Below are 21,285 nucleotides of genomic sequence, written 5' to 3' on the forward strand. Positions count from 1 at the left end.
TCTTGCTGAGTGTTATTTGTGCATACCTCCTTCGGCTCAGGAGAGGATGACAACTTGTTCTCTCTCTCTCTGACAGCTAAGGAACCCTGAGAGGTTGCAGAACTTTTAATGCAGCCTGAGGCTTCTTGGTCACCCTGGAATTTTATTCCGGCTTAGTTTCCCAGAACCCGGACCCTGCAGGTCCCTTCCAACTCTACCGTTCTGTGATTCTACTACGAACTCTTTTTTCACAATCATAATGCAAAACGGGCTCCGCAGAAGGGGATCTCTTGGGAAGGGTTGGGGTGGCAAGCATATTTCTGGCAGGCCAAGTTATGTTTAACCTTTCTGGGACGAAGGAGGTGAGCAAACGGCCGAGTTATTGACAAGGCTGGGTATCAAGAATGCTTTCCCATCGGACCCTGAAATATTTGTGTCTAACCTGGTTTAGCTCCAAGTCAAACCATTAAAGAAAACTTGAGACTCTAATCAAAGTCTCCGAGAAGGAGGATCTGTCCAATAGTGCTAAGCTATGCTACTTGGCTCTTAACCCAGAGCTGACACTGTCGATTATTGCTGACAAGGCCTGCAGCCTATCCTGTGAGCTAATGAGGAATACACTTCAAGACTCTCAAGCATGTCCTTCGTCTCCCATCTGCAGCACCTCCTCTAACTTTAGAACATCCGCCAACGGGCCCCGTGCAGGCCCTGTCCTTCCTGCTTGTAAGTTAACGCTGATGACAGGCTCAAAATTTTAGCTAGGCATGCATGTGCCAGAGGTGTGTTTTTTAATGGCTCTGCTTCTGTGCCTTTAATTGCAGCAGAAACTTAGCAGGCGTGGAGATGCTGTAGGTCTGCAGAATGTGGGGAGCACCCCATTGAACATGTTGAGTTGTGGGAAAGACGGATGAAGACACAGCTCTTAAAACAACCAGCCCTTTATTTCAGCTCTGAGTCCTGGACTGCACAACAGCTTAGCCGGCTGGCTTATATAGTACTCAGTAACTTGCAACAGTAGCAAACTTCCCCTAGTTACCCAATCCGTGAACAGCAGTCTCAGTCCTTCATTTGCATGTTGTGGACCTGAGTGAGAACTGCAGCCACTGTGGGCAGGGTAAGAACTGCAGCCACGGTGGCCAGAATGAGTACTGCAGTCAAACTTAATACATAATACAGAACAGAACACAACTTGACGATACCAGCCATTGTGTTGTCCACCAGTTTAAGATGGCTTTTACAAGGGAACAGACCAGGGTTTCCCAAACTTAGGTGCCCAGCTGTTTTTGGACTACAACTCCCATCATCCCTAGCTAGCAGGACCAGTAGTCAGAGATGATGGTACTTGTAGTCCAAAAACAGCTGGACACCCAAGTTTGGGAAACCCTGGACTAGACAGATTTATGGAGGGATAAGGCTGTCAGTGACTACAACTCATGATGGCTATATTACCTCCAGAATCGGAGGTGCCGATTTTTGCATGCAGTGTTCATCCCAAAGGGATGATATTCTGTTTTGATCTTTTTTTCCTCCAAAGGAGTGTTCTACTTGCAAAGGGGCCCTTCCAGTAATGTCTGTCTCTCTCTTATTGGCTTACCCTTACAGCTGGAAGAAGGAGAGCGTTTTGCCAAGATGGTGATTGGCTTGGGAGAAGATGCCAGAGAGTTCTTAGCCAAGGGTTACCTGGCCTTGGGCCTGACGTACAGCCTGCAAGCAACTGATGGTAATGTGTTTGACTTGTCTAATGTGGTCCGCACAACAATCTTTCTGAGATGCCAGTTTTAAGTGCCTGAAGCGTATGCATTTTAAGAAGAAGTGCATGCAGGGATTGCCCTGCAGACCATAGTCCACCATTCTGTTGCCAACAGCAGCCAGCAATTTATTCCACAAGATTTATATATTGCTTGATAGTAACAAAAATCTATCTATCTATCATCTATCTATCTATCTATCTATCTATCTATCTATCTATCTATCTATCATCTATCTATCTATCATCTATCTATCTCCTAGGCAGGACACCCCCCCAAATGCAAGTATCTGCAGCCATAACATTATACATTTCTTAGTATAATGTCATAAGACAGTTAAACAGGATGCACCTGGATGTTAACAAGCAATACGTGAAGTGGATGTTTCCCCTCACCCTGTTGTCTGCAAGCGCCTGATTTTCCAGAGTACATTTCTCAATGCTTTTCATGGGTGATAGCTGTTGATAAGCCTCTATGAGTTTGTAGAATCATAGAACTGGAAGGAGCTCGATGCAGGAAATCTACAGCTTGAGTATTCCCAACAGCCTGCCAGTCTCTGCTTGAAGATCTCCAAGCGTGGGAGAGAGCCCACCACCCCACTCTTTTAACTAATTGCTTCCCTTGTTAGACTGCTCTTTCCATCAAGTGGTTCCTCCTTACTTTAAGCCAAAGTGTACCCTTCTGTAGCTTGAGCCCATTCAACCTTTCCTATTTTCCTACCTGCATCCTTCTTAAGGGATGGTGTCCAGTATTCCGTACTCCAGATAAGGCCTGACTAGTGCAGAATAAAGTAGAACTACTGCCTTGCATGACCTGGAAACTATGGTTCGAGATCTAGAGATTGTGCAGTAAGAGCTGAAACTTGATGAATGACCAGCCTCACAAAAGGGGACAGGAATTTACCTGACAGGGGATCCAGAAAATGTGGCGTGTCCCTGGGAAATAGGGATGGTTGCAGTGTCGGCTGTAAGGGAATGGCCATCCTTTCCTCATTGGACTTCTTTTCCATACTCTGATAACCTTTGTGGCCCTCCTCTGAACCTCTTCTGATATGTCTAATCCTTTTAAAAAAAGAATAATAATAAGAAAGCCACATCTTGTGATAACCGAAGCTGAAAAACATGTTGGAGCAGCTGTTTAAAATGCAGCCGATCATGGAGAATAATCAGACTTCTCATCCACAAGGTTCAGCTAACCACCCACTTGAGAGAAATCAAGGACTTTATAAGCCCGAGATGAAAAAACAAGCATGTTTCTGGCTGATAATAAAGAGAATTTACTATTGCAAGCCCAGAGAACCTGCTTTATGATGAACAACACTTCTTGGGCTTCTTCTTCTTCTTCTTTGGCAATCAATCATAGCCGAGTAAGATTGTCTTCCATGAACACAATCTTAACAGTAAGTCCATAAGTGATGAGGATTCAAATTCTGGATCCACACGTCTTTCCACAGTGGATACATAGGTTTCCGGGTGGGAGTTAATCATGGTTTGCCAAACATGCCTTCCTTTTAGCTTGTTTCTCCCTTTCATCCTGAGTTTGAGCATCTTCAAAGCCCATGACGCCTTTGGTAAAGGCTGCTCTCCAACTGGAGCGCTCGCAGGCCCGTGTTTCCCAGTTTCTCAGCTTCACTACCTGTCCTTCCAGTGAGCACTCAGGGCTGATTTCCTTAAGAATGGATAGGTTTGATCGTCTTGCAGTCCATGGGACTCTCAAGAGTCTCCTCCAGCACCATAATTCAAAAGCATCAATTCTTTGGTGATCAGCCTTCTTTATGGTCCAGCTCTCACTTCCATACATCAAGCTACTGGGAAAACCATAGCTTTAACTATACGGACCTTTGTATCTGATATATGAGCAGAAATTTCCTTCTGGGTATGTCGTCAGGCATTGGTTCGAACCCTCCTCAAACTGCTGTCTTCCAGGTGTTGTTCCATGCATGGTCTGTGTCAACCTGTTTAATGTTGTGGGGATTTTCCTTAGTTTGTTTTGGAGGAAAGGGTATGCTGTGGTGGGAGTGTACCTAAGTGTACCCACTGTTTTGTCTCATCTTCTAGAATGTATGGGATTATGTGGCTCACTTGGTTGGTGATGTCATATAGTTCTATGTTGGGGATTCCCCATCTGCCTTCTGAGGTAGGGAGGTGCAAGTGTTTGGGGCTTATTCTTGGCTTTTTGTGTGAGAAGATAAACGAGTGTCTTTTTTTCTGCCAAATAAAAAAATTCCTTCAGTAGCACCAACTAAGTTTTTATTTTGGTATGAGCTTTCGTGTGTATGCACACTTCTTCAGATACACTTGAAACAGAAGAGCCAGACCCTTATGTATATACAGAGGGTGGTGGGGGTGGGTGGGAATGGGTGATGGGAGTGGTAAACCTGTTGATGGCTGTTAACGACTGCTGATGACTGCAATTGGTCCTGCGGGGAAAAAGCAAGGGCTGAGGCGCTAAAGAAAGCTTGATCACGCATAATGAGATAAGAATCCTATGTCTTTGTTCATCCCAGGTGGCTCCATGGTTTTAAGCTTGGTAATGAGTTCCAGTTCAGCAACTTCTCTTTCCAGTCTGTTTCTGAAATTTTTCTGTAATAAAACAGCTGCTTTGAGATCTTGTATAGAATGTCCTGGGAGAGTGAAGTGTTCTCCTACTGGTTTCTCTGTCTTGTGGTTCCTGATGTCAGATTTATGTCCATTTATCCTTTGGCGTAGGGTTTGGCCTGTTTGTCCAATATAGAGAGCTGAAGGGCACTGTTGGCATTTGATGGCATACACAATGTTAGAAGATGAGCAATTAAATAGTCCTGAGATGGTATGTTGTATGTTGTTGGGGCCAGTAATGGTGTTGTCCGGGTGTATGTGGCAGCAAAGTTGGCATCTGGGTTTATTGCAGGCTCTGGTACCGGTGTCCATGTTAAGTCTGGTGGTGGTATTATTGTGGGTGATGAGTTGTTTAAGATTTTTTCTGCCGTTTGCCGAGTTGGGTTGGTGGAATCCAGATTGGAATTCTTCATCATTGGTATGTGACTCCAGCCCATGTGAATAAATCAGTACAAGGGGAATGGATAACTGCTGGAGAGGTATGCAAGTCAGTGCTAATTTTAGCACATTTGATGGTTCTGTTCTAAAATCTCTCTGTGTTTTGCAGGGTAAATTGGTTATAACCATTGGTTTAATTATTGGCTATTCATTCCCTTTGAACCCTTTCATTCTAGAATTAGGGTCTTTAGAAAGAACCGTGCATAGGAAACATCATGAGCTGATCCGGAAATTACTGCTAACAGCTCAAATTCTTCCTTGCCAGTAACTGGCAGAATTGGCCCATCTTTTCCTTATCTGTTTGACATAAGAATGACAAATTTCACCCATCTCCTCACTAGTGGCCGCACCTCCAAGCTTCTACACCTTCAGACTGCCTGCAGAAGTCTGCGCATTCATTCCCTGTTGTCTCAATAGATTACAAGTTCATCAAGTCCATTCTTTTTTCGCTGTGGTGTAAAGCATTCCATTAAAGCCTTGGAGCCTCCTGGGATTGCGTCCTCAGGAAAGCAGAGGGCAGGAGAAGGTGCCGCTCGGCCAACATCTGTCATTGCTAATTTATGCTCTGTTCAGGAGCCAAAGTCTATCCCAGAAGAGTTTCAGTCACACACCCACACACCCGGGGACATTTGCACTGGCTGAGCCTCTGGCAAAGTTCTGTCCCCTCTTTCCCGAGCCAGCAGGCTCCCGACAGACACGTCTCCTACATCGAGGGGACAGCAGGTGCAGCACCCAAAGCTCTCTCTTTCAGGCAGCCTTCCAACAGCTTTGCACAGATGACCACGCAGAAGTGCCAAGGCTCAGCAAGCAGCTCATAAAAACCTGGCTCTGGGTAACTATCGGCATCCACACAGGTAGAGGGGGAAACCACACACAAATATTTCAGGGAAACCAAAGGCTGCCATCCCATATCCAGCCAGTCCTGCTGGAATCCCATTCCAGCCTATGGGAACAAAACGGCTTCACTTCAGGGTTGCAGCCAAAAATGTGTAAGAAACTGTGGGTTACATCCGGCTAAGTCATACTCGGAGAAGACCTGTGGAAACGAATGGACTTAATTCAGGTAGTCATGTTCTCCAACCTAGTGGGATAAAACACACGGAGGCCGCAAGGTGATGTCCGTTTTCGTGGGCTCCGTTAAGGGACAAAATGCCAAGCTTCCGGGGTTGTGCAGAACTTCTCCAAGCCGAAAGTATTCAAAGCAGGCAAAATAAACTAAGGAAATCTTTTAAAATGTAAGGGTCCTTCGTACACGTTCCATTTTTATTGTGCTTTTCCCCCCACTCTTTTTGCGAGAAAAATCACTTTTTTTAAAAAAGCAACCCCATGAAGCTATTTAAAAGCAAGAGACAACGAGAAAGAGCAAAAGTCAGCTGTAGGAATTAGTAGGACGTTTTGCGCCTCCCATAAAAACAGGGAAAGGGGGTTGGGTTTGTTTTCTAAAAACTAGCTCTGTGGACTTTCCACGGCAGAACGTTCTACACGAAAGCTGCTAAGAGCAGAGAAGGCTGGTTGGCAATGGTATCTGGAATGGCAATGATCTCTGGAAGAAACCCCCACCTGAAGATGTGGAGCGAGATCTGGACTAAACCCCATCAGTGCAGTGTAGTGTCTGGAGTGCTGGACTAGGACTGGGAAGATCCAGGTTCAAATCCCCACTAAAGTCAGAGTGTTCACTGGGGCGAATTGTTATCTCCTAGCGCTGCCCTACAGAGCTGTTGTGAGGATAAAGATGGGGAAGAATAGGTGCATCATTCTAAGCTCTCTTGATGCAGGGCAGCACAAAGATTTAAGAAACAGATAAGATACCAAGATCTAGGTTCTCTAACTTGGCATGACTTTTTATTTCTGGCTCGGCTTTAGCTGGACGTTCTCAAAAACGAAAGATTGTCTATAGACGTCTGGTCTTACAGGAGTGATCACTTTGTAGAGCTCCATGAATTAAGGCAGGGAATACTTTCTGCAACAAGATCTAGGGAGAACTGTGCGTCCGTTCTCTCTCTCTCTCTCTCTCTCTCTCTCTCTCTCTCTCTCTCTCTCTCTCTCTCTCTCTCTCTCTCTCTCTCTCTCTCTTCTCTCTCTCCCCCCACAACATAAAATCATTAGAGGAATGTTCATTTTGAGGAACCATACGGACTGTTTTCCCCAACTTTGAAAGGGGGAAGAAAGAAAGAAAAAAAAGGAGCACAAAGCCATTCAAGCTTAGTGTTCGCTGCAACGGTTACAAAACTTCTCATGCTCTTTTGCTTGTGTTACAGCTACCCTGAAAAGCACACAGGACAACTTGCACCGAAAAGCCCTTGAGACTCTGGAAAGGTGAGGAAGAAAGATTCCCAACTGGCAGGTGTTTTTGTGTGAAGCAGTCTCTCTAGGCTTCTACTTGTGTCGGAGCTCTTGAGGGCATCTTCCTCCTTTATCCTTGTTTTAGGTGCTAACGAGGGAATAAAGGCATGTCAGCAAAAGCATATTTCTGCCTCCAGAGTCAACGGAAAAGGTCCTCCCCCTGCTTGCTGATTCTCTGTGCACTAACCAGAAGTGTGAGAAGGCATCGTTTTGACAGAGCTCCCTCTTGGTGGGGGGGGGGGGTGGCAGGCATTCCTAGACTCAGATGTAACATCTCCCTTACTGTGCTATTTAGATGTAATTGCTGTCCTATATTACTCTTAAACCCTCTTTATTTTTAGCCTTTTGACCTTTCCCCGCCGGCCGTGGCTTGTTTCCTTGATATCTTAACTCCGGCTTGGACACGGGCAAGATTGCTAATCGGACATCGCAGGTGCCCACCCGTAGCCAACAGGGGGTGTTGTCGGGAGAGTTCAACGACATCCTTGTTGACCAGATGCAGAACAGCCTGCTAGCGTTAAGAAAAGTATATTTGCTAGAGACGGGGTGGTTTGAGAGAGCTGAAGGTGCTACGAAGCAGGCATCCGGGCTCAGGCTATGTGCGTAGGGAGACTGCCTTAAACCGAGGTCAGACTGTTGGTCTGTCAAAGCAAGCATTGTCTATTCTGATCAGCGGCGCTGTCCAGGCAGTGTATTTCACACTATGCTATCTAACCCTTTGGGGGAACAGCAAGGATTGAACCTGGGACCCTCTGCGTGCAATATGTGTGTTAGCATCCTTTGCTCCCTCCCTAAATGCCAATATTCTGCTACAGCACTGGGGGGGGGGGTTGGGGGGAGGGAGGGGTTTCTCGGAATCCCCGAGCAATGCCAGATATGAGGCTAATAGTGAGTGGGATACAAATTAGAGGTTACTGAAGGGGCTGCTGCTGAGATGGCTCATGACCTGTTTGCCCATTATATTTGAATAGCTGCCTGCAGCCCCACAGAACAAGGGAGAGAGGAGGTTGCAATTGGTTTGCTGGGAAGGACCATAGCTCAGTGGCTGAGAATCTGCTTTGCAGGCAGAAGGTTCCAGGCTCAACCCTTGGCATGTAAGACCTGGGTAGGAGCCAGGGGGAAGAGAGCTCTGCAATCAGAACCTCTCCCAGCCTGAGAAGACAATATTGAGCTAGCTGGACAAACAGCCTGACCTGGTATAAAGCAGATCCCGTACGCATGTGATAACCTTGACAGCCCTTTTGCAACAGGGAGAACTGCATGCAATTGTTGCATGCAGCTGTCTCCTGGCAGTACGTCTCCGTTCCAGCCGAGGGCAAAACGGCAAAACGCCCCAGGTATTCTGCTGGCTTGCTGCAGCATTCTTAGCAAAATGCAAGGTGCTTCTTTGCAGTGACCTATAAGCTGTTAAAGGGACACAGGTGGCGCTGTGGTCTAAACCACAGAGCCTAGGGCTTGCGGTCAGCGGTTCGAATCCCTGCGACAGAGTGAGCTCCTGTTGCTCGGTCCCAGCTCCTGCCAACCTAGCAGTTCGAAAGCATGTCAAAGTGATAAATAGGTACCGCTACAGTGGGAAGGTAAACGGCGTTTCCGTGTTCTGCTCTGGTTCGCCAGAAGCGGCTTAGTCATGCTGGCCACATGACCTGGAAGCTGTATGCCGGCTCCCTCGGCAAGTAACGCGAGATGAGCGCCGCAACCCCAGAGTCGGTTACGACTGGACCTAATGGCCAGGGGTCCCTTTACCTTTACCTTTACTGTATAAGCTGTTAAATGGCCTGCGCCCGGCATGCCTCAGAATACCTTCATTCCCTGAAATAAACCAAAAAAGCACACTGTCGCTCAATGAGGGCACAGGGAGTTGTTTTCAGTGGTTACTCCACACTCTGGAGGAATTCTCATCCTCCAGAGTCCCACAGATGCCTGAAAGATAATTTTATTTGTGCCTCCTTCACAGTAAGGGCATTCATTGCCTATGGTGGGGTGTGTGGGGAGATTGCAACTCAAGCTTCTGTTTTTGATGGCATAGTTAGTTATCCTAACTCTGGGGTAGCCAATGTTTCTGCAGCAGCCCTGATAGGTGGATGCATAAGTGCAAGGGAAAGATTGAAGAGCACAGCGAGTTCCATTCTTTGCAGATACACAAACTACCTTCGGTCCAGACAGTATCATCACTGTTATTATTGTTAATTACCAGCAGGTAATTCATAGCCAGCTGGTCTCAGGGTGAGTGGCAACAGAAATTTTAAATAGTTGAAACGAAGTTAAATAGTTGAAACGAAGTACAGTCATGGGAACGGGGTGACATACCCCAAGTGTCAAAGGCAAGGATAAAGAGATTCGTCTTCAGCAGTCAGCAAAAGGTGTGCAGTGAAGGTGCCAGGCGCATGTTTGTGGGGTGGGAATTTCACAACTTAGCGGCTGCCACAGAGAATGCCCTCTCCTGAACCTCTGAGGGTGGTGGAACTGCCAGAAGGGCCCCTTCTACTGATCTTAATGGCCGAGAGGAAGAAGGCAGCCTCCTTCATTATGGGACCCACTTATTGAACGTCGTCAGGCAAAGACATGTTTGTTTACCCAGGCATTTGGGCAGCACCCACAATGGGGTTTCCCCAATATGTTTGTGTTGTTTTATCATTAAAATTTATCATCACTGTAAATTGCGTAAGGTCTTTCAGTTGTTGGGAGCGTTACATCAATGCAGTAACTCTAACCTAACGTAACCTAACCTTGGTGACTCTGCACTGAACAGCTTAGACTAGATGACTTCAAAGACTCCTTCTGAATGAATGATTTGATCCTCAACAGCCTCCATCTTATCTATTGGGCAAACCCTTATCACACCAAGTTAATATATCCTATTTAGTGATTTATCATTATTTGCCTTCCACCATAGCTGTCAACTTTTCCCTTTTCTCGCGAGGAATCCTATTCGGCATAAGGGAATTTCCCTTTAAAAAAAAGGGAGAACTTGACAGCTATGCCTTCCACTCTTCCTCCAGGTTGGCATGCAGGAGATTTTGTCTGTTTGTTTAAAAAGTCTCAGTACATATCTCTGTCACCAGCTTTTAGCCATGACAGCTAAGGGGAGCATCCATGTTTCAGAGAGAGTATGCCATGGAAGATCCTTTGCAGAGAGCATACCAACTGTGATGGGGCTTGGAGGGCTTAAATCCTTGCTGTGAGCTTACCTGAAGCATCAGGTTGGCCCGGTGTGGACCAGGATGCTCTCTGTTATGGTCCTTTGAACTGGCCAAGCAGGCCTCCATTATTACGTTCCAATCTTGACAATAGCCCTGTGCTGCACTGAGGTGGAATGGTGGGAGACTCTCCCCCCCCCCTCCTGATAATGATCCTGAATCTTCCCAGGAGCAGGAGGATAGTATAGATTTGGAGCAGTGATTTGCAGAGGGGCACAGTTCAGAAGGCAGAAGCTGGGAAATATTGGATGGGGAACAGCTAGGGGAAAGAAACACTGGAAAAGAGAGGGTTAACAGATTCATAGTCTCTGGACAGCATTCCTTTGCTCAGCCCAAGGTCAAGAAAGTGTCAGAACAGAAAGCACAGAGGGTACAAGCTCAGAATACAAGACGTAGGAGTGACATAGATTAACAGCGATGAAGGGAGTGTATACCTTAATTGGGAGCACTGCCATTTCTAGGAGATGTGTTCTTTGTTCTCACGCTGTGATTATTAAAGTTTCTAACTGCTTTCCTTTCTTTGATCGTCTTATCCACTGCCACGGGGGGAGGAAACCGATTCCCCAAAGCCTGACACCCATTAAATAATATCTTCACACGAAGCTAATCTCTTATACTGCTAAACCTGAAACTGTTACTCGCTTTCACCGCTTTCTAGGCGTGTTCCTTAAATATTCAGGCTTCCAGGAATGCAATGCGTAGGAACACATATAAAATGAACCATTACCATGCTCTCTGTGTTTGTGTTTTACAGAGCACGTCAATTGGCACCTGAAGACCACCAAATCATCCTCTACCTTTCATTGCAGCTGGCTCTTGTCAGGCAGGTAGGTACAAGCAGCAGAAAGGACTCTTGGGATGCTCTGTCATATATCTGTAGTTGCAGTTCAGAGGCCTTTCCCTTATCATAGTGTTTTTCAAACCTTCTACCTTCAGTATGTTCTTTCCAAACTGACTAGCTTATTAGGAAGCCAAAGGTGCTTCAGTAATTTTAAGGGAACCCTTATTACATATTTTGCCATTTTTCGAGGGATGCAGAGCACAATTTAATTTAATGTGAAGGTGAAGGTAAAGGGACCCCTGACCGTTAGGTCCAGTCGCGGACAACTCTGGGGTTGTGGCGGTCATGTCACTTTACTGGCCGAGGGAGCCGGCGTTTGTCCGCAGACAGCTTCCGGGTCATGTGGCCAGCATGACTAAGCCGCTTCTGGCAAACCAGAGCAGTGCACGGAAATGCCGTTTACCTTTCCGCTGGAGCGGTACCTATTTATCTACTTGCACTTTGACGTGCTTTCAAACTGCTAGGTTGGCAGGAACAGGGACCAAGCAACAGGAGCTCACCCCGTCGTGGGGATTCGAACCGCCGACCTTCAGATCGGCAAGCCCTGTTTAAACCACAGCACCAACCAGTTCTGCTATTAATGGAAGACTTAAAGACACTGGATAAAGTTTGTTTCTGTTCTTATTTTTATTATGTATTTTGTGTTTCTTAAATTGTAATTTTATGTTGTGTACTGCCTTGAGATCTACAGATGAAGCGTGGTATGCAAATTTAAATAATAGTAATAGTAACAGTAATAATAATTCTAGGGAACCAAGCTAAATATTATTGCAGGTTTTGGGGGCCTGAGGACTAAAACCCTCAAAACGGTTCCAAGATCTGTGTTATGGATTTGTTTTAAAGTCAACATAGTTTTCATAAAGCGGAGCCATGCTTTTCAAAGAAAGTGCTCTGTTTAGCTGAATTTTGAATTTTCACCTGTCCTTTCGTCACTGAGGCTGGTTAATTATTGTGCCAGTTCTACTGTAGCCTAGAGAAGCCTTCACCAGCCTGGTCCCCTCCAGATGTTTTGAATTGCATGATGGGACTTGTAGTCCAAAGGATCAGCAAGTCACCAGGCTGGTGAATGCTGGCCTCCAGAGGCATGCCAAGAATGCCTCGATTCTGCTCAAAGCTCTCTTCTGAGTATAGGATATGGGTATTGTGCCTGTTTGTGTGTGAGCTACTGCCTGTCTTTGCAAACACAAATAAAAGAGCGAGGAAATTATGTATTGGCCAGAGAGGCGTGAAGGCCTCGTGTGTAGTTCAACCTAAGGCCCTGCAAACAATATTCACTCATGATTAGTGCCGTCCTGCCTCTTCTGAGGCTGCCTTGTTTTCCTCCATTTAACCCGGTATAAATCTTTAAAGCACACTTGGAGTGTGTTGCTGACACCCGAGACATATTTATTTTTAGGCCTCTGAAATATCCGATTCTGCTTTTGCCTGCATGGCTCATGATAAACATTTTCGTAATGCATTTTTAATATCCTTAATAATTCAAACTATTTAATGTATTCTCTTTCTGATTAACTGAAGCCTAAATGATACTTACTAATTCATCTGGCAGATTGTATGAACTGGCAAGTGCCATGGCCGAGGCTTTCATCAGCCAATTTGGTGGCTACTGACATAAGGGCAGCGTTCCAAAATGAATGGAACGACACCATGGCCAAGTGCTCAGTCCATTCCTCGCCTTGGGCTTATTAGTTCAGATTCCGCTGAGTCATCTTGTTGTGCCGTTGCCTCTCATTGGCCATTGTCGCTCAGAAAGGCAGTTCAGAAGATGCTCGTTCATCCTGACTTCACAATTTCTTAGATCAAAACAAACAGCAAGTAGACTCAGGATATTAGCCAACAACTTTTGCTTTTTCAATCTGAGGGTCATATTACTTTGCAGACAAACTTCTGGGGCCTTATGCCTGTGATGGCAGGGGGAAAATGGGCTACATTCCAGCCTCGCAAGAAGTAGTGGTTCCTGCACACAGGAAAAGGAAAAGGCATTATCAAACATGCCCTCCAACATTTCTCTGATGAAAATAGGGACACCCTATTCTTTACTCTCCCAACATTTCTCCCATTCTGGGATCGAATTAGAAACGGGGACAGCTTCTGTAAATCCGAGACTGTCCTGAAAAATAGGGACACTTGGAGGGTCTGCCCAAGCTGTTGAGATGGGCACAGAGCAGAGTCAGCGAGGAGTCTGGCCTAGGAAGGAGGTGTGGCGTGGGGAAAATTGGGCAGATTCATATGGGAGCAAGTCCAACACTTTCAGTTGTGCTTGGAAACCAGTTGGGAGCAAACAAAAGCCCCTATGGACAGGTCCTTATGGCAGATATGAGTCAGTACCCTTGCCATTGTGGAGCAACTTTACTCTCCAACTAGCCTTCAAGAGCAGCCCTGCTTACAACACATTGCAGTAGTCTAACCCAGAGTTCAGCAAGCCACGCGTAGTAATATGGAAGCCAGCATTTCCTAATCATGGATCCTCCTCATTTAGTACACACAGAGGAAAAGGCAAGCACAATTTCTTTTAAATTGGCAACGTTGGAGAACTATATTGATGAGCTCAACCAAACCAGTGTAGGAAAACCACTGTGAAATGACTTTTCAGTGTTCATATTTCTGTGCACAGGAATTTGTGCATTTGTTCTGCAGCTGTATCAAAGCAAACCCTGCAGTAAAGCAACGTTCTAGATCTATATGTTCCATTAAAGCATAGCTGTCAAGTTTTCCCTTTTCTCGCGAGGAAGCCTATTCAGCATAAGGGAATTTCCCTTTTAAAAAAGGGAGAACTTGACAGCTATGCATTAAAGATGATTCTCCCCTCCCTCCCTCCCTCTGCACCACCCACCCAAGGGATTTTCTTGTTGTATAGCAGCCTTCTGCAGCTGGGTCACACATGCTGTGGCATCAAGTGACAACTTGCGTGTGTGAATGAGCCATCGCATATAGAGCTGTCACATCACACAATGACTTCTCGAACAGTGAAGTGCGTTGATTCATCTGTGAGGGCCGAATGACATGCTCTGTTAAATGCATCTTCATATTTATACATTGAGTCTAATAATGCGAAAGAGTCCCATCAGCAGAAGCCTTGCTTCCGTCCCTTCTCCTTCTCCTGCATGCACCCTGAAATCTTCTTTTTTTGGGGGGGGGGGTCCAGGCGAACCCTGAGAACAGTACATTGGGGGTGTAGAAGGAGAACTTCTGTATCTGGAAAGCTAAAGTCCTTGCGCTGATGGAACGATCAAAAGAGTGTGGTGTTGAATTCCTCCCTCTGCTTTTAAATAGCAGTTACAGGTTCCCCAATCTAGATTAGGACCATGATGCATGTGTTAACCCAGGCATCCCCAAACTTCGGCCCGCCAGATGTTTTGGACTACAATTCCCATATTCCCCGATCACTCGTCCTGTTAGCTAGGGATCATGGGAGTTGTAGGCCAAAACATCTGAAGGGTCACAGTTTGGGGATGCTTGTGTTAACCTTACACACACACACACACACACACACACACACACACACCCTAATGAAAATCATCAGTAGCAGCTTCCAACCTAGGGTAATTAACTGCTTTTGTGGGGGACAACTTTTGTTTAGCAAGCGACACTAGGGAGAGAGGGTTAAACCCATCTCCCTCCATCCCATGATCCTGATCCGGACTGGCCCACAAAACATAAACAGCTGCTATATATATATATATAATCCAATATGCACATATAAATGCAAGGACACTTTTTATGTCATGTATAGGCTGGTCCAGAGTGATCAAACTTTGGGTAAAGAGAGACTAAGCAACATATGTGAACAAGCCCCCTATCATAGCAACTCAATACAAATTTAATAAATAATAATAATATATCTCTGTCTCCATATGCATCCCACAAGGTGCGCCTTATTTACTTCCTAACCCTGTAGCTGGCAGTGGTCTGGCTGCATTGACCACCTGGATTTGGGGGGAAAGGTGACATTTTTGTCGCATGGTGTTTCTGTGGTTAGGTTTTCCAGGACTCTCCAGAGACGTTCAGAACAACCACCACCAAAGAGGGATAGCTCAGTCCTTGGAGCATGAGATTCTTAATCTCAGGGTTGTGAGCCCCACATTGGGCGAAAGAGTTGTGCATTGCAGGGGGGTGGACTAGATAGATGATCCTCGCGGTCACGTCCAACTCTACAATTCTAAGTTCCGACATGCCAAAGTGCCGTGCTTTGTCCCTTTAATAAAAGGACACATTCTACTCATGTAAAAACACACTGATTCCCGGACTGTCCGCGGGCCGGATTTAGAAGGCGATTGGGCCGGATCCGGCCCCCGGGTCTTAGTTTGCCTACCCATGCATTAAGCCAGGCATCCCCAAACTGCGGCCCTCCAGATGTTTTGGCCTACAACTCCCATGATCCCTAGCTAACAGGACCAGTGGTCAGTGATGATGGGAATTGTAGTTCAAAAGATCTGGAGGGCCAAAGTTTGGGGATGCCTGCATTAAACCTTCTAGAAATGGAGGTGTTAGGACTCTAGTCTGCTGTGGGTTCCAAGAGTTACTGGGCAGCGATTCCCCCACCAGGTTCTAGGCAAGGAAGGGTGGCAGAGTGCAGCAAATGAAACTCCTCGAACAGTTCTCAACTTCTGGTTCTAGATTACTCTCTGGTTTAGTGGCAAAATGACTTTGCTTCTTGTTGCCCCCTTTCATAGATCTGCTTCTGCTCCTCCACTGCCAGCCTTGCCGAGCTCCATCATCTCATCCCTGCCTTCCCCCCCCCCGCCCCCACAAACTTGGCGAGATCTGGGGCCAATAGGTGCCCTGCCAAAAGACACCGCTGCGTTTCCTTTGCCAGCTTTTCTAAAGGCCTTGAAATATTGAAGCAACGAGCCAAAGGTTTTTATCGCAGGGAGTTTGCACAAGGACCGCGAGCAGCAATAAATATTAACAGGAGCCCCTCTACGCCCACGCAGCTTGTGCGGCGGCTTAAAGCTCCCAAGGATATTTGTCAGGCGCCTGTTCTTGCAAAAATGCAGCTCCTGATTCTTTGCACGGCAAGTGCATCCAGCCTCTCTTGCAAACTTGGCGCTCTTCGCCAGGGCCCTGCATGGCAAGGCAGTGCCAACCCCACTTCACAGAGAAAAAACTGAGGCCGAGAGTTTAGTGGGGATTTGATCGGCCACCCTTTTTCCTGGCATTACATTTATGCCTTTAATGGCTGCATAAATGGGAGAAACCCATCAGGGACAACACTTCCTACCATTGCGTCTCCATAATGTAGGGCAGGGGTCAGCAAACTTTTTCAGCAGGGGGCCGGTCCACTGTCACTCAGACCTTGGGGGGGGGCGGACTATATTTTGAAAAAAAATAATTAAAAAAATGAACGAATTCCTATGCCTCACAAATAGCCCCAGAGATACATTTCAAATAAAAGGAACATTCTGCTCATGTAAAAACATGCTGGGAAGGTGGTTGGGCCAGATCCAGCCCCCAGGCCTTAGTGTCTTCTAGATATAATTTGATTGTATTGTGAAAACTTTAATAACTATTTTTTGGGGGTGGGGTGGGGTGGAATACTAGAAGCTGCTTTATACCGAGTCAGACCATCTAGCACAGCACTGGCAGCTGCTGTCTAATGTGGCAGGATGCTGGAGGTGCCGGGGATTTAACCTGGGACCTTCTGCATCTAAAGCAGATGCTCTACCATTGAGCTACGGCCCTTCTCCATTGGCCTTAGTTCTAAAAGAGTATATAGCCCTCTTGATGGCAGGAAAAATCCTGGACAGTGCAGCCTACAAGTGCCTACCAAGTATTTGGTATTTCTGTTCCTTCACTTTAAAGGGCCTTTTTGCACATTAACCTTTTCCTATGTGAAGAGCTCTTCTGTGTAGGAAAATGAAACAGAACCCATTAATGTCCAATCTGTAGCCACAAGTTTTTCAAACCTAAATAGCTCTACTGCTGTATCTATCCCTGAGATGCTCTTTTGAGCTAATAAAGACCCTTGTGCCCTTTCCAGAGGATCATCTTAAAGGTGACTCGAGATCTGCTATCAATAACAAATGGGGAAGATTTCCTCGGAGAATTCCCGTAAGGAGGCATAAAGATAAAATGTCAAGCCACATAGACTTGAGAGTGGCTTTGTATTCATTACCGATGTCAAGGCTGCCACTCTCTGGAAACTTAATTCTAAAGACATCCTGGCTGCCTCCTCTAGGGCAAAGCCCGCACACTGTGTGACTTGTATAGAAAGCACATGCGTACAGGAAAAAAAACTACAAAAAGCACATTATGATCCAGTCAGCAGTTTAAAACGTTTTGGAAGATGGCAGTATGAAATTCATGGAAGCAATTTAAAGACAGAAATTTAAAGGCAGCTGTCTCAATGAAAAACGGCCTGAAAGAGATGGGGTTTCGGCGCCTGCTTAAAAACCTGTACTGATGGATCCCTTGGGATCCAGTTCCAAAAACATGAGGCCACTACCAAAAAGGCACTGTCATCATCAGCGCCCATGTATCAGATAGGTGATAGATTTATAAACCTTCAAAGACAATCTTAAGGCCTGATCAGATTCATATGGTGTGGTGGTGTTGTTGTTGTTGTTGTTGTTGTTGTTGTTGTTGTTTTAATTAGTTTTTATTGAGGTTTTTTGTGTCACAAAGCAAACAGACAAGGAAAGGTACATCTATAGTCTCCATTTTCAATTCATGGTTTTTTCCACAGTTCATTTACATTTGGGGAGAGTCACTTTTGTCATCGACATCTTGCAGTTGGGGGAAAGGAAAGGGTGAGGGAGAGAGATGGGGGTATTGTTCTTTGGCTGAACAGATTCATATGGTTGAAAGTCATCAATCGACTGGCAGATGTGCGGCTCCCAGATGTTGAGCTCTTAACTCCCACCAGCCCCAGCCGACACCAACTAGAGTACAGTCAAGAATGATGGGAGCTCGAGTCCAGCAACATCTGGAGAGATACAGGTTCCCTAGCTCTGATTTAGGTCTTAAAAGCCATTACCAACACTTTAAAATTTGGCCAAGGTAGCAACAGCTTTTCTATGCTTCGTGCATTCTAGATTATAGCCTGGACACTGATGGCTGAGAATTATTTAATTATGAGGTGGATTGTTGTCATGCTCTTTTATAACATGCATCTGTAAGATGTCTTTTATACTCTAGCCTTGCAGCTGAGTTGGTTTTATTTCATGCTGATGAGTTTTATTAATATTGCCTCTAGTGTGTCTTTAGCCTGTGTGTTCTGCTTTTGTTACGCTCAAGGACCAAAACAAGCGAACTTCAACAGAACTGAAAGTAGGATTAAATGAGAGAAATCCTTTTCATTTTCCAGATTTGTGATGCGATAGAACAGCTCCAGGAAGCTCTGAAACTGTGCAAGGATGATATGAATTCCCTTCATTTGCTGGCCCTCCTTTTTTCGGCTCAAAAGCACCACCAGCATGCGTTGGATGTCATCAACATGGCCCTGGCGGAATATCCAGACTGCTTTAAGTAAGCAATGTTAACATATGCAATGTTTTACAGTATTAAGAAGTCTAAAGCAGGGTTTCCCAAAATTGCTCTCCAGCTGTTGTTGGACTACAACTCCCATCATCCCTAGCTAGCAAGACCAGCAGTCAGGGGTGATGGGCATTGTAGTCCAAAACCAGCTGGAGTCACAAGTTTGGGAAACCCTGGTCAAAACTATTTGTACCTTGCATCTTTTTTGGCACTAAGAATAGATATAACTATGGACATTTGGGCAAAGATACAAGTTTGGGTGTAGGGCATATTTTGTTTGTATGGCAGGGGAAAGTTGCAGCATTTTGGACTTTTGGAAAAAAGAAAGTCGAGAAAGGGCGGACATAATAGAAGTGTACAAGCTTGTGCACTGTGTGCTTAAAGTTGATACAGAGACATTTCTCTCTCTCTCTCTCTCTCTCTCTCTCTCTCTCATTCATAACACTAGAACTGGAGTACCATCTAGTCCAGGGGTTGTCAACCTGGTCCCTACTGCCCACTAGTGGGCGTTTCAGGATTCTAGGTGGGTGGTAGGGGGTTCCACGGCACAAGCTGAATCCTCCTTCCATTGAGGACTGGTGGGCGGTAAGGAATTTTACCATCAAGAAAGATGCATTAGTGGGCAGTAGGTATAAAAAGATTGACTACCCCTGATCTAGCCCAACCCCCTGCAATGCAGGAATCTTTTGCCCAACATGGGACTCAAACCCATGACCTTGAGATTAAGAGTTTCATGCTCTACATGCAGTATTTTTCTGAGTGCCAGTTGTTGGGAGACATGAGCGGGAAGGATGCCATTGCCCTTAGTCCTCCTTTGACACTTCCCATAGGCATCTAGTTGGGAACAGAATGCTGGACTTTATAGTCCTTCAGTCTGAGCCAGCAGGACTTTTCTTAAAGGGTCCAAGACTGCCTTCAGCAACTCCAGTAAAAGGACCTCAAGTAGCAGAGCTAGGAAGAGCCTTTGTGTTAGATTTTGGAAAGAGCTAACTGCTAAATTTCTGGGTGCTCTGCTGTTCTGAGCTGATTCTGTATTAGGCAGCTCCTTGTGCTATACATACCTACGGGACCGCCTCTCCTGGTATGCCCCACGGAGGACCTTAAGGTCCACAAATAATAATATTCTGGAGATCCCGAGTCATAAGATGGCTAGATTGGCCTCTACAAGAGCCAGGGCCTTTTCAGTACTGGCCCCAACCTGGTGGAACGCTCTTTCCCAGGAGACCAGGGCCCTGCGGGATCTGTCATCTTTCCGCAGGGCCTGCAAGACAGAGCTGTTCCGCCTGGCCTTTGGGTTAGACTTGGCCTGACCCCTGTGTTTCCTCCCTCATGGCTTGGATTTATGGCCTACTTGAAATGAGGCTGCATTTTAAATTTTAATACTGTATTTTAATCTGTATTTTAACTAATTGTTTTTATGTTTTATTGTAATTCTGTTGGTGTCAGCCGCCCTGAGCCCGGTTTTTGACTGGGGAGGGCGGGGTATAAATAAAAATTTATTATTATTATTATTATTATTATTATTATTATTATTATTATTATACCTGTTCATATGTCTTTGGTGCATATCTGTTTATTACCGTACATATTTAAAACATTGACGGGGTGCCTTGGAGAGTAAACTCTTTCCTGGGAGCTTGCAATGTTGTTGTTGTTGTTTAGTCGTTTAGTCGTGTCCGACTCTTCGTGACCCCATGGACCATAGCACGCCAGGCACTCCTGTCTTGCACTGCCTCCCGCAGTTTGGTCAAACTCATGTTCATAGCTTCGAGAACACTGTCCAACCATCTCGTCCTCTGTTGTCCCCTTCTCCTAGTGCCCTCAATCTTTCCCAACATCAGTGTCTTTTCCAAGGATTCGTCTCTTCTCATGAGGTGGCCAAAGTATTGGAGCCTCAGCTTCACGATCTGTCCTTCCAGTGAGCACTCAGGGCTGATTTCCTTAAGAATGGATAGGTTTGATCTTGCTGTCCATGGGACTCTCAAGAGTCTCCTCCAGCACCATAATTCAATAAAAGCTTGCAATAAAAGCACAGAAATGCAGCGTGGTGGAGCACAGGGCAGTTCAATGCAGAATACAAGGGCAGCAGCTAATGAAGCAGAGGAAGTGTGGGTGGCGGGAAGGTCAAGCACTCCTCTCCCATAGCGTTTCTCTGTTCCGAACTTCGCCTCTCAAAGCTATTTGTTAAAGCGCCTCTTAGTGCGTGTTTGCTCAGCCCCTGAAAGTGGTGGTGATGCCAAGGAGATTGAGGAGCCCGTGTGAAGAAATGAAGGGCGGATGGTTTGTGAAAGTGCAGCCAATTAAAATGTGCATAGCGATCATAATGAAAAGTCAACGGTCCAGAAACCGGCACAGGGAAGTGCAGGGGAAAGAGGCCACGAGGTCTCTCTGGCTACGAAACAAAAATGCCTGCTTCCGGAAACTGAGCCCTGCCATTTGCTACAAACCAGATTTCAATCTCCTATTGCTCAGGCTGCCGTGAAGGGAAACAATAGCTCAAAATCGGCACAGAATGATTTATCACAACAAGACAAGGAGGTTTGATGTGGCGATTATGGAGCACTATTTAAACATGTCAGGAAATAGGTTTCAAAGTTTTCCTTCACTTGGCCTGGGTTGTGTGAGCTGCCAATTTAATGAGAACTGCAACCGAAAACACAAGTTTG

At 45.8% G+C, this 21,285-nt stretch overlaps 1 protein-coding gene across 1 annotated transcript in view; it reads left to right on the forward strand.

Annotated features, from left to right (window-relative positions):
• TTC7A (tetratricopeptide repeat domain 7A) overlaps positions 1-21,285 on the forward strand; it is a 169,859-nt gene that overhangs the window by 60,639 nt on the left and 87,935 nt on the right. The window contains exons 12-15 of the mRNA XM_035111163.3: positions 1,582-1,699; positions 7,021-7,078; positions 11,057-11,129; positions 18,450-18,610. Coding sequence (XP_034967054.2) covers positions 1,582-1,699; positions 7,021-7,078; positions 11,057-11,129; positions 18,450-18,610 — 410 coding nt within the window. The remainder of the gene's footprint in view (positions 1-1,581; positions 1,700-7,020; positions 7,079-11,056; positions 11,130-18,449; positions 18,611-21,285) is intronic.

Source organism: Zootoca vivipara, chromosome 3 (assembly GCF_965207765.1).
Source record: "Zootoca vivipara chromosome 3, rZooViv2.hap1.1, whole genome shotgun sequence".
Taxonomy (NCBI): domain Eukaryota; kingdom Metazoa; phylum Chordata; class Lepidosauria; order Squamata; family Lacertidae; genus Zootoca; species Zootoca vivipara.